The 12,128-nt window shown below is 49.0% G+C and overlaps 1 protein-coding gene across 2 annotated transcripts in view; it reads right to left on the reverse strand.

Annotated features, from left to right (window-relative positions):
- Positions 1-12,128, reverse strand: part of greb1l (GREB1 like retinoic acid receptor coactivator) — a 43,290-nt gene that overhangs the window by 5,971 nt on the left and 25,191 nt on the right. For both annotated transcript variants that reach the window (XM_029253580.1, XM_029253579.1), the window contains 18 exons: positions 10,456-10,587; positions 9,733-9,882; positions 9,383-9,511; positions 8,539-8,673; positions 7,816-7,995; positions 7,164-7,460; positions 6,792-6,920; positions 6,482-6,598; positions 5,596-5,793; positions 5,235-5,415; positions 4,523-4,712; positions 3,848-3,981; positions 3,371-3,707; positions 3,040-3,155; positions 1,869-2,089; positions 1,163-1,716; positions 318-420; positions 41-193 (listed from right to left, as the gene is read on the reverse strand). In XM_029253580.1, the coding sequence (XP_029109413.1) occupies positions 41-193; positions 318-420; positions 1,163-1,716; positions 1,869-2,089; positions 3,040-3,155; positions 3,371-3,707; positions 3,848-3,981; positions 4,523-4,712; positions 5,235-5,415; positions 5,596-5,793; positions 6,482-6,598; positions 6,792-6,920; positions 7,164-7,460; positions 7,816-7,995; positions 8,539-8,673; positions 9,383-9,511; positions 9,733-9,882; positions 10,456-10,587 (3,456 nt within the window). The remainder of the gene's footprint in view (positions 1-40; positions 194-317; positions 421-1,162; positions 1,717-1,868; positions 2,090-3,039; positions 3,156-3,370; positions 3,708-3,847; positions 3,982-4,522; positions 4,713-5,234; positions 5,416-5,595; positions 5,794-6,481; positions 6,599-6,791; positions 6,921-7,163; positions 7,461-7,815; positions 7,996-8,538; positions 8,674-9,382; positions 9,512-9,732; positions 9,883-10,455; positions 10,588-12,128) is intronic.

Below are 12,128 nucleotides of genomic sequence, written 5' to 3' on the forward strand. Positions count from 1 at the left end.
ATCTGAAAAGGGAGAAAATCATCCGTCAGACAACAAACACCTGTATCTTTCAAGGTCTTCGGCATGTTTTTGCAGTACACTGGGCTGGCCCTTCTGAATTTGGGATTGCGAGGGCAAAGGTCAAAGGGCATCTTTTGGAAAACTTCCACATCGGGCCACTGCGTGTCTTTGACGTCCGACTCTTCTGGCAGATCTAGGAAAGGGGGAAAATCGAGTAAACGTCAATAAACAGGCAACAGCTCAAGTGCATTGTAAAACACAGAGAATATATTAGTGAACCTCCTTGTGTGTGCGTGTGGAAAGTCAATCTTCCTCACCAATCTGCAGCTCCTCTTCGTCGTAAACATCCACCTCCAGTAAGCGGATCAGCATGCGGAACAGGATACGCAGGAACTGCAGGTAGGCACCAGTCTTCCCCACCTGGAAAAGCCATGCGAGTATGAAACACAGACCATCCAACTGCTCTCCTACTCTCACCATATTCCTCCCAGGGAATCCCATGATGCTTCTTCTGTACTCACTAATTACAGCCATAGAAACATCATTAGGCTACTGCCAATGCGAAAAAGGGCTGTCAAAATACCTACAGGACCTCACCGCTCCCCATATCCCAGCAATAGCACTGTGCCCCTCCTCCACTCTCCACTTGGTGGTAACATTGTGAAGCGGTCAAAAGTAAAAGCTTGGCAGTTCTTGGTTTCAGCCTCAATGTGATGTGAACTCCCTCTGTCCCTCAGGGCTGCTAAATCCCTCCCACCATTCCAGAAGGGTCTAAAATCCATCTCTTTCAGAGTCAATTCTCTCCTTGATCTCCTGAAAGCTACATGAACCACCATGTGCTGTGATAATTTACGTATTTACTGTTTGAATGTCACTTCTATAGGCAGCACTTAAGGGATGTGAACCAGCAACATGGTAGAATTGGACACACAAGCTGTGTGTTGATAATTCTGTGTCTAAGGTGCCTCTTGACACATTTTGTTCACTCTGAGTTGTGCATCACTTGAGGAAAAGCATCTGCTAAATGAATAGGCGTAAAAATGATCAAATCTGCAACCAGCCATATCAGTGAGAGAGAAGCACCGATGTATTAGATGACCCATTACATCATGCCAGTTTATGGCCAATGACTCCAGGATGCTGTAATTGTAGGCTCTCTTACTTGCGGGGGTCCGCTGAGCAGCAGTCGGCGAGGGTGCGGGGGGGCCAAGCCATCGGGGGCTACCTGGTTGCTGTAGTCAGCATGGTGTTGGCGGGCGCTGGACCACCGGCGGTAGTAAAGGGACTGCTGGGGCCCAGGGAGATCGGGGGCCAGGGGAGGCCGCAGTGGACTTGTCCAGGCCACATCGGCATGTGGAAGCAGGGAGGACGAAGGCAGACGGCCCCCCGGCTCACCCGCCAGTAGACCGTGGGCGGCTCGAGACAGGATGACCACACGGGGAGAGGCAGGGGCAGGGCAGACGGGGTGGAGGGCTTGAAGGGTGGTGGATGAGGAGGGGCAGTCGGAGGGGGAGTTGGGGAAGGAGGAAGAAGAGGAGGATGAAGGCACGGGTGTGGTCTTAGTACGGTCCAGAGAGCTCCCCTGAGAATCACACTCCTGAGCAAGTGGCTCCCCCTGCCCGGCAGTACCGGTCTCACTGGAGCAGGCGGAGCTGGAGGGCTTCTGGGAGAAGTCTGGAGCACTGGAGGAGCTCACTGCGTTCTCTGTGGCAGAACCTGGGAAAGACGAACAGGGCGGGTGAGAGAAGGAGAAAGCAATTCCCAACTCCATTATTGCAGAGTTTGTGAAAATCTCTGCATCCTGCACTCATTCCCCATGGGCTCTAGGTATAAGTGGGAGGTGCTTGGAGGAGGCAGACCACACCCACCAGAGGTGGCAGTGTTGCTGCTGCTGCTGCTCTGTGGGCTCTTGGTGTCCACACTCAGCTCATCCTGAGGGTCCGTATCAGTGGACTCTGTGGGCTCCAGGTTCCCCGGGGCTGCAGATCTCTGGGACACGTAGGAGCAGGCCAGCCCCACTTCCTGCTCCAGCGCCGTGCGTGTCAGGTAGCTGGAGTCGATCAGGCGAAGGTCGCAATACTTCAGAGACCTACAGACGGGGGGGAGGCGCGGTGACTCACTACTGCCTTCCGAGTTCCACCCTCAGGTCCGAATCGATAACTCTGGCGTTGGAGAACTTATTCTTCAGGGTGCGGAAATACAAAGCAATATGGGAACATTTTACACATTGGCCACTAGGAGGCACCCACTGCTTTGGAGGGGACCACATGGTCAATTTTCCTATCATGTATTCAAGTGCTACAGTTTTCAGCCAAACTCAGAACGAGTCCAATTTCAAAGGATTGAAATCAAAACCCCGTAGGCTTCCGCGGTTGGTGTCAACTGACTGGGAGTTTTGTTGGAAGTTGGGGAGTTGGAAGCATCGTCAGGGAGGGAGCTCCCTGACGATGCTTCCAACAGGAGAAGCGAAACGTTGGAACCAAAGTCCCACACAACGCGGTTTAATCCAGAAGCACAAAACTCCCAGTCAGGATTGAAATTCTTAACACCTTATATAGTTACCATATGTGTATAGGACTAGACTTATGTGGTTACTGAAACATAAGATGGGTGATAAGGGTCAACGGGTAACACGGTGGTTATGACTGTTGCGTAACAATTAATGGACCAGGGTTCAAATGCCTGTTCCTACTGCGGAAGCCCTGCACAAGTAACTTAGCCTGAACTGATAAGATAAAAATTACCCAGCTGTATACAAAGCCACACATTATGGGGACAGCTGATAGTGTAGTGGTTAGAGATGCTGCCTTTAGACCCAAATGTTGCAGGTTTGATTCCCACCTCCAGCTGTAACACCCTTGATCAAGGTACTTACCTTTAATTGTTCCAGTAAAATTACCCAGATGGGTAAATAATTGTAAGTTGTTTAACATTGTAAATTGGTTTGGAGATGTGTCAGTGAAAGGGATAATGAGTTAATTCCTTGGAGAAAGGAATCAGTTAAATGAACAGATAATAAGAATGGCAGGGGGGTGCTACCTGGGGAAGCTCTCCCCCAGTGGGTCCTTTCCAGTGAGGATGAGGATGCAGGGCAGCCCTTCCAGGTCCTGATAGGTCCGTGGGACCCAGTCTTCGTTCTCACAGCCACGCCAGGCCTGCGACACATTTTCAAAACAACCACTTGAAACTAGTAAGACAGCACATCAGACCAGCGTGAGCCCAGCACAGAGTAAATGAATCATTAGGAGGAACGCTAAAAATTAAATTACGCCACAGACCAGGTTTCTTCTGGTTCCATGAGCCTCCCATACTGAATCCACACCTAATACGCGACCCCGCCCCCCTGCGTCCGCTCCCCAATCTCACACACCTTGAGGCGAGCCACAAAGGCCGGAGGCAGGGTGATCTCGGCCGACGGCCCCCCCAGCACCACAGCAAAGTGGAGGTGCAGGCCTAGTCGGTCGCGCACGTCCTCTAGCCGCTCCCGCGCCAGCATGGCCAGCTGCAGGGAGGGCACTCGCACCAGCAGCATGGAGCCACGCCCAGTCCTGGCCCTCGCCCCAGTCAGCAGTTCCTCCGTGATGGCCAGGGTCTCTGGGGTGGTGTGGCTGCGCAAGGAGGGGGCACCAGCCACAGCCATGATAGCCTCCGTGTATTGTTGAATGAGCAGGTAGCTGCGGATCACCATGCTGTGCAAATGGGGGTGCCTGGGCAGGGATTTAAGTGCAATCAATCAAGCAACCCACCAATCAGATGTTCTTCCTGCAGAACGACGGTTAAGGTAGCACCTGACAATGTGCATCGCAGAGATAACATGACATGTTCATCTGACGGCACAGGCACCCACCTGTCTAGCAGGACGTTGACCATCTTTTCGAAGGAGTCGTCCCAGCGGAGAATGGGACTGGCCACGCCCCACTGCAGCGAGCAGCTGTAGTCGCTCAGCCCGAAATAGAGCAGCTCGTCAGATCCCAGCTCCGCCTTAAAGACAAACGAAGCAGAGCTATGATATTTGTCTCATTTAAATATAATGAAACAAAATTTTACTGTCAGTTCCAAAGATCTATCTATTCTGTTGACATAAAGGTGGCAGGGAGAAACAGTGGTGGGGGTCTGATTGTTTACCTTTACGTACATACTGGACATGGACCTGCCTCAGTTAATATCCAGGTGTATGAAGGAGTAGAAGTGTCTCAGTTAATAACAAAAATGCTCCGGATAACACACACACACATTTTCAGAACCGCTTGTCCCTTACGGGGTCACGGGGAACCGGAGCCTACCCGGCAACACAGGGCGTAAGGCCGGAGGGGGAAGGGGACACACCCAGGACGGGACGCCAGTCCGCCGCAAGGCACCCCAAGCGGGACTTGAACCCCAGACCCACCGGAGAGCAGGACTGCGGTCCAACCCACTGCGCCACCGCACCCCCTGCTCCGGATAACAGCATCTGGAAAACAAACTACATAGAGCGATGTCGCTTCCCCTTAGCTGGCGTGCTAGAGGTTTACCAGACACTTACCTGGCTCTCCGCTGCTGCCCAGTGAACCTCGTTGTGGATATCGATGCGGGACTGTCGGGTCTGCAGTGTGAAAGGAAAGCTGCTGACCTGGAGCACCAGCAGGTTGACTGCATCCAGCACTTCCTGGCAGTTGACCACACGATCGGCCAGGCCCTGGAGCTCGCCGTGAGCGATGGAGCCTGACAGAGCACTATGGGGGGAGTGGGGTGGAGGAAAAGCAGTTTGAAATCCGAGGTGCACTGAGGAGTATGAGCTCTAAGATGCAGCTTGAGAACCATGTTCAGAGCTGTGGCAGAATTTACTTTAACCAAACCATCACTTGATTATGGGTTTTGACTGAAAGGTGTTTTTTTTTTTTTTGTCAAGTGGATGGATGGGGCAGAGGGTAGAGTAGTCTTTTGAGTCCTGCTCCAGCTGTAATACAACTCATCAAGATACTTACCCTGAAATGCTGCAGTAAAAATTACCCCGCTGTATAAATGGGTAAATCATTGTAAGTGGCTTAACACAGAGCCTCTTTGGAGAAAGGTGCCAACTAAATAATGGTCAAAAATAATAAAGTCATAGAATGCAAGAGTGAAATAATACAATAAATATATGGAATGAATACAGAAGCTGTACAAAGTCTGTTGATGACTGTTATCAAGCTCCCCCATCCTTTGCAGTATCATCACACCACAGCCGTATGACCGTTACCGTAGCGGCACCTCACCTGGTCAGGTCTATGTGGGCGTTGTCATGGATGAGGACAAACAGAGTGTAAGGGTTCTGCTTGACCTTCTTCATGAAGGCTTCCATTTTGGCATGAACGTCTCCGTCCAGGCGCACCACGTATTTGTCCGACTTCTGCCGGGCAGATCTGGGGTCCTCTATTCCCAGGTCCACGAGAACCCCTGGAGAGGCCAAGCAACAGGTTTCCACTATGAAAGAATCTAGCCGTTCAGACATTACAGAAAAGCTTTCCAGCAAATCAAAACAAGCATTTCAAAGGTAAGTCAGTAAAGGGGAGCCTAAGATTGACTTCAGCATTTATAACAACGTCAGACTTGTGTATCGGCCTGTGTCCTGCTCACCAGACTGCCGGACGCGATGCGCGGTCTGGTGCACCAGCACCTGCGAGGCCGGCACCAGGATGAGGAAGTCCACTTTAGAGAAGCGGCCCAAGTCCAGGTGCTGGCTGTCTGTGTCGGCGATGGAGCACACCTGAGAGAGGAGGCGCCGTGCTACATTCAGCTGCGGGGGGTAGATCTGGAACACGTCGCTCATCGGGTCTGCCAGGTGCATTGTGGGAAAGCATAAGCGTTATTGTGTAACATATCTTTAAGTGTAACACAGTTATTGTGTAATAATGTCTTGAGACCCAGCCATTAATTTTTGTCCACTCTAGAGGGCATACACTTTTTAAGTGTCTCCTCAAAACTGTACATGCTACAATGCTGAGCCTAACGAACCTTATATAGGACATTTGTTCTTTTAGGGGGGCGCGGTGGCGTGGCGGGTTTGACGGGGTCCTTTTCTCCAGTGGGTCTGGGGTTTGAGTCCTGCTTGGGGTGCCCTGCGGCAGTTCCGGCGTCCCATCCTGGGTGTGTCCCCTCCCCCTCCAGCCTTATGCCCTATGTTGCCGGGTTACGCTCTGGTTTGCTGTGACTCCGCTTGGGACAAGTGGTTTCAGACTGTGTGTGTGTGTGTGTGTGTGTGTATGTGTTCTTTTAAATGATAGTATACATTTGGGGGTGGTGCTTGGATAAATTTGTAGAAATCTTTGAAATACATCCAAATTTTTTTTTGCCTTGGTCTCACAAGAATATGTAATGTATATAAATTAAAATAAGACTAACTTAACCGTAACAAACACAGTAATACATACAGTATATTGCTATTACTTTTTTTAGGAAACAGTACACCTATATACTTAATAAACTGCATAAAGTTTCATCAGTAAAAACTTTGGGCTCTCACCAGTGCTGGGGGCAGGCTCCATGGAAGCAGCCTCCTGGAAGTGGACGCCATCGTCAAGTTCACCCTGCTTCCCCCGTATCCGCTGAAGCCTGGCCAACTGTCTGTCCAGGCTGTCTCCTGCAAAGTCCCGGCCAGAGGAGTCCCATGTCAGAAAACCACGTTTCCCCAGCAACTGCCCATCCACTCACTGCACAGCTGGTTCGTTTCACCGTGGTAAAAGTTAACAAGAGTTCAAGTACGCGCAAAACACAAGTCCGCACTGTGTTTTCTGATGTGTCGGGAAAAGAGCCGAAGGCATGAAATAACTCACCCAGGGAGGTGGTCTTGAAGTGGGATGCCAAGGCAGCCACCTTGCCAGTGATAAGCTCATAACTGATCTCCTTCAGGAACTCGGTGGTAGTGAGCATGCTCTCGGCAAGGGCGCGTGACTGGTACTTCCCTGGACGACAGACATCAATTATATTATACAACAGGGCCACCTGGTTATATATATATATACACGTTGCATTACTTAATTTAGCTGATGCTTTTCTCCATAGCGATTTACGCTGTTAAGCTACTTACAATTATTTAACCATTCATGCAGCTGTTTTTTTTTTTCTTTTTTAAATTTCCGGTCAGGTGTGACCATTCCTGATTTTTTCCCAAGTGTTATGAGGATGAAGGTGTCCCTGGGACTCACCCAGGACTAGCACACAGAATTCAACCCCACGCGACTCCGTCACACAGACCACTGCCACATAGTCTGGTCGCCGCAGTGGGCTGGGACCCTCCCCTAGGGCACGCAGCGCATCCCCGATGCCCTCCCCCAGGGAGCGGGATGCCACCAGGACCTGTACAGAGCCCCCGGAAACGCTGGCAGCCAGGCGGGCCAGCCAGGGCAACTGGGAGGGTGGCACGGGGGCAGCAGGGGGACCACAAATCATGGCTCGGCGTGTTATCTGCTCAAACTCCTCCTGGAGAGGGATCTCGTCTGGGCCTTATGTGGGAAAGCAAGAGAGGACAGACAGGACAGAGTGACAGCTGTAAGACAACTAAACAGATGAGCTTCAGGAACAGGAGGCAGCATTCAAGGCTGTCGAGTGTAGAGATGTGTCCTGCACAGTAAAACACTGAGGCTGTGATGCTGTGGGTAACGTGGATCTGTTGTGTCTATTTCAGCATAACACCTCGCCATGCTGCCAGGGTTCATGAACATAAAAATTAAATTACAAGTAAACAGGAACACCAACTGTCTGGCTCAGCCTATCTTAGCAACTGCTGGTTAGATATTCATTCTCTAAAGCAGTGATTGGATGATAGCGCTGTCACTCGGTCCTGTTGGCGGGACTTGCCTAGCTGAACCAAGTACTGGAGAGTGAGCAGGACCATGTCTTCCACGCTGAGCGGCTGTCTGCTGCCCAGGCCCTCCAGGCACCCCTCACTCAGCGGGCCGCCCTTGTAGCAGCTCACCAGCAAGAGACTGACCACGATGTCCCCCACGTTGCCGTAGAAGTACGGCAAAGCCCCGTAGCCTGGAGCCCAAACAGCAACACAGCTGAGCTCAACCTTTGCATATACACACACACACACTATGCATGGCCTCTGGTCTGTTGCATCTCATCACCTGTCACTATCACCTCAGTATTCCAAGTCAATTGTATATGCAGCCACTTGGCAATATGCACCGTTGAAAAGGGTTGCATTGGAGAAAACGGCTGCGCTTCGACAGTCGTCTACATCTAAAGCTTTGTTGGTGAAATGCACTTTTGTTTACTATGAGTTGTACAGCATTTTGAAGAAAAATGTGTTGAATGTAGACGTACATCGCAACAAGGTGTAAAACTTGGCTGAGATCAGTTCAAGGAATCTAAAGCAAAAATTAGGACAACAGCACTACGTTGTGTTCTTGAGTACATGTGTCCTTATATTGTCGTACGCGCTTCTGATTTACACTACACACTTTGTATTTACACCTCACACAGAGAGAAGACGATGCAGAGCTGGAACAATGAGTCCTAAGATAATGACTCAGATGTGGTTTAACAGGGGCGTGCAGCCCATTATCCAGCCTGTACCTATAAGGATGACAGGTCGGACTCCAGAGTTGTTGAGCAGGTTCTCAGGGACGATCACCGTGTCTCCGACAGCCACAGGCTGAGGCTGCAGGATGGCTGACGTAGACAGAAGTACAGGCGTTGACAACAGAGAGTCTGACAAAACACACAAAGATATTTTAACACACCAAAGACAGCACTTCGACTTTTACAGTCCCAAGGTCAGTATCCTCCCTTTGGAGGCGGAGCTGGAGCTGCCAAAAAAAACAATACAGTACATCTGTGGAGCACACCATGAAAAACCACTATGTCACAGTGATCGATCAGATCTTTCTGGTCCAATATGAGGAACTGAGAGAAGAGAGCAAGAAAGACCCTGCAAACCTTGAACCACCTGAAATGTTCATTCCCTCTCAGTCCCTCTTTGTTAATTGAATTGAATTCAGCTTTTTGGTTTTTCCTGATAACTTGGACCATCTCCCGAAAACCGGTATGAAATAGTTGGGAGTCCTAAAATTGGAAAATGTGTCTAACAATGAGAACCGAAAAGGACCATACAACAAATTGTGGCTGTATTGCTGACAGAACTGAAGACAGATTTACATGCATAGCCAAGATTTACTGTCAGTGTGTGTGATGTTCAACTCAAGGAAAATTAACTGTTCCAAGGTGGAATGAATGGGTTATAAGGGAAAGTAACAAGTGAGTTTGGGTGTGTGCATGGACACTGTAAGTGTATGGATTTTTTAATAAATCATCATGGAAATGTGCTGTATGATTAGCTCACAGTCTATATAACCGTCTCGGAAAACCACTCTCAGGTAAAATAAAGTAGGGAATGTGGAAAACCGCAGCCTGTTCTCACCTGGGGGCCGCGTAGCTGGGCGTAAAGCAGGCACATGTACAGCGGTGGGGGGCACAGGCACAGGGGAGCCGGAGTACCAGCCACGGTGGCGCTTCTTGGGGGGGCCAGAGGTCATGGGAAGCGGGGTTGCTGGGTTGTGTTAGTAAGGAAGGGTGAGTACATAAGTGTTATAGACTAAAGGCTACAAGATTTTTTCAATGAATAAGAATTTACTCCATGAAAAATACACATACAACTACAAAATAAAATTTTATTAATATCTGAAACACAGCTATGACACATTCATTTTATCGGTGTATAAATTCAAATACGTTAACTAAAGTATGTGACTAACAAGGTCCAAAACTCACTGTGCTCTCCCGGGCTGGATGTCTGGTACCCCAAAGGTTGGGTAAATGTTACAGTGGCTAGTGGGAGGGCTGGAGAGGAACCCAGAGGGCCAGGGACTATTCCGGGGGGCAGCCCACTGGAGAACCCATGCACCCGCAAGGCAGTGGGGACTGCAATGCGACACACACAAACACAGTAAACCCCTTGACACTGCCACTTGGTTGCTATGGAAATATGACAATGGTTTTCTCTGTGGTGACCAGTAATGCACATAAATGATACTGTGACACACCGTGACCTTTTCGTGGCAATGCAAAAGCAATTAAAGCCACTTCGTCTTTGCTTTCCAAAGACAAACAAACCACTCGTGAGACCCAAGAAGCTGAGCTTCCTTTAATGCTATTGGATGGTGGGTTTTTGTCGCATAGCAACGGGGTACAAATACCACTGGCTGTGTGGAGGACCACAGTGTTATTGATTTCCTTTCCATTATTGGCACTATTGATCAGCAGGCTTTTTTAAAATACAAAACAGTGTTGCCAGTAAGTCCAGCTGCCTTGTCAATGGACTAGTGTACCCAAGAATCCTGCCACTTTTCAGCATATTACAGAACCCCAGAAACAGTAGGAAATTAACTGTGATAATACTGCATTCAAGTTTTAGAGGTGAAGAAAAACTCAGCACACACAACCCTCTGAACTGTTGGGATAGCCCTGCAGTACTGTCAACGATGGGATTCAAACCTATGGGCAGGGTCTTGGTCCCTGGGGGCGGAGCCTGTGCTGAGGGCTTGGTGGCACTATGCTCCATGGCCGGGTCTTGGCCTTTGAACAGCGCTGCGGGGGTGGTGGACCGAGTTCGGGTCCGAGGAGAGTCTGTCAGAACAAGGAGAGGTCACGAGGTGAAATAAATGATCCTGAAAGTAAATGATGTAAAACAATGAGCAAAAATTGAACCAAACACCACTTCACAACAGCCTAAAGAAGTTCAGAACAGAGCATGTGAAACTGCCCTTCCACCACTGTTTGTGAATAGCTGAATGTATTAGTCCTCTAAGCTGTGAGCATCACTTAGAAGCATCTAGTCGCAGAGTGATTCTTTAGTAAAGGGGCCATGGAACATCTGACCACTTTCCAGCGAACGTTCAGCCTCCAACCACCTCGGCGTCAAATGTCTGGTCAGACCTTGATGACACACAAAAGGGACATTTATTCATTTAGCTGAACCTCTTCTCCAAAGCAACATACAATGTTAAGCTTTTTACCCATTTATACTGCGGAGTAATTTTACTGGAGCAATTGATGATAAGTACCTTACTGCAGTGTACTACAGCCAGAGGAGAGATTCAAACATGCAACCTTTGGATCCAAAGGCAGCAGCTCTAACCACTACGCTACCAGCTGTCCCAAAAACAGACTCCTCTGAGCTACGCCCACAACTCATGGACATCGTTGGTGACAGAGTGCATACAAAGCATGGATACAACTAAAGGTCATCTTTTTACTGCTAACATTTATTTATTTAAGGTCCACACAGCCAACACCAGTAGGGACAGGCTGTGATGTACACTGTGGGTTGAGAGAAATCCAGGATCCCACTGACTCCACAGTCACTGAGGCGAACATGCCCAAGCCCTGAACTTGTTTCTTCTGTCCTCGACCCTAACCTGGCTGCTGGGGTCACAAGCTCAGCTGATATGTACATCTGCATACTGACCTTTTAATTATTATTGGAGCAGGAAGGAGAATAAGCCACAACCCCACCTCTCAGACTGATGGCTACAGCTGAGGATGGCTCAATATGAGCAAACAAGAACCAGTTACAGCAAACGAACCCAGCCTTCATTAAAAGAAGCACAAGATGACAGAAGGTTGGTTTACGTTAGGGTGCGTGTTTTTCCCCGTTGAAATTTCTTTGTCATCAATAGGGTTCTATTTTCATTACATCCGTCTACATCTGACACTGATATCTTTGTTTTTAAGATATTAATCTGATGTTAGTTTGGGTTTTGGTAATACAAGTAGGAAATCAACCAAAAGCCATCTGCTCTTTACCATCTCATGTCTGGCCACTTCCCAGACCAGATACACCCTACGCATGTCACACAATATTTTGCTGTTAAGATGACACTTTGATCTAGACTAACTTTTACATCAAATTATACAGCTTAATACTTTAGTACTAGAGTCGTTCAGGTGAAGAATATTGTTCGGGGTACCTGAACGGGCAGGCCTGGACAATCAACACATTTCCAGTGATGGCCACTAATCACTGAATTTTCTACTCTGTGGAGATGTTGAACCGTTCGCCTTTCTGATACACACCAAGTAGCAATGATACGGACTGGACAAAGTAAGACCACAACTGTTGTTGACCCAAATACGGGCCCAAGCATCAGATACATATCCTGACAAAG

Source organism: Scleropages formosus, chromosome 7 (genome assembly GCF_900964775.1).
Source record: "Scleropages formosus chromosome 7, fSclFor1.1, whole genome shotgun sequence".
NCBI classification, from domain to species: Eukaryota; Metazoa; Chordata; class Actinopteri; order Osteoglossiformes; family Osteoglossidae; genus Scleropages; species Scleropages formosus.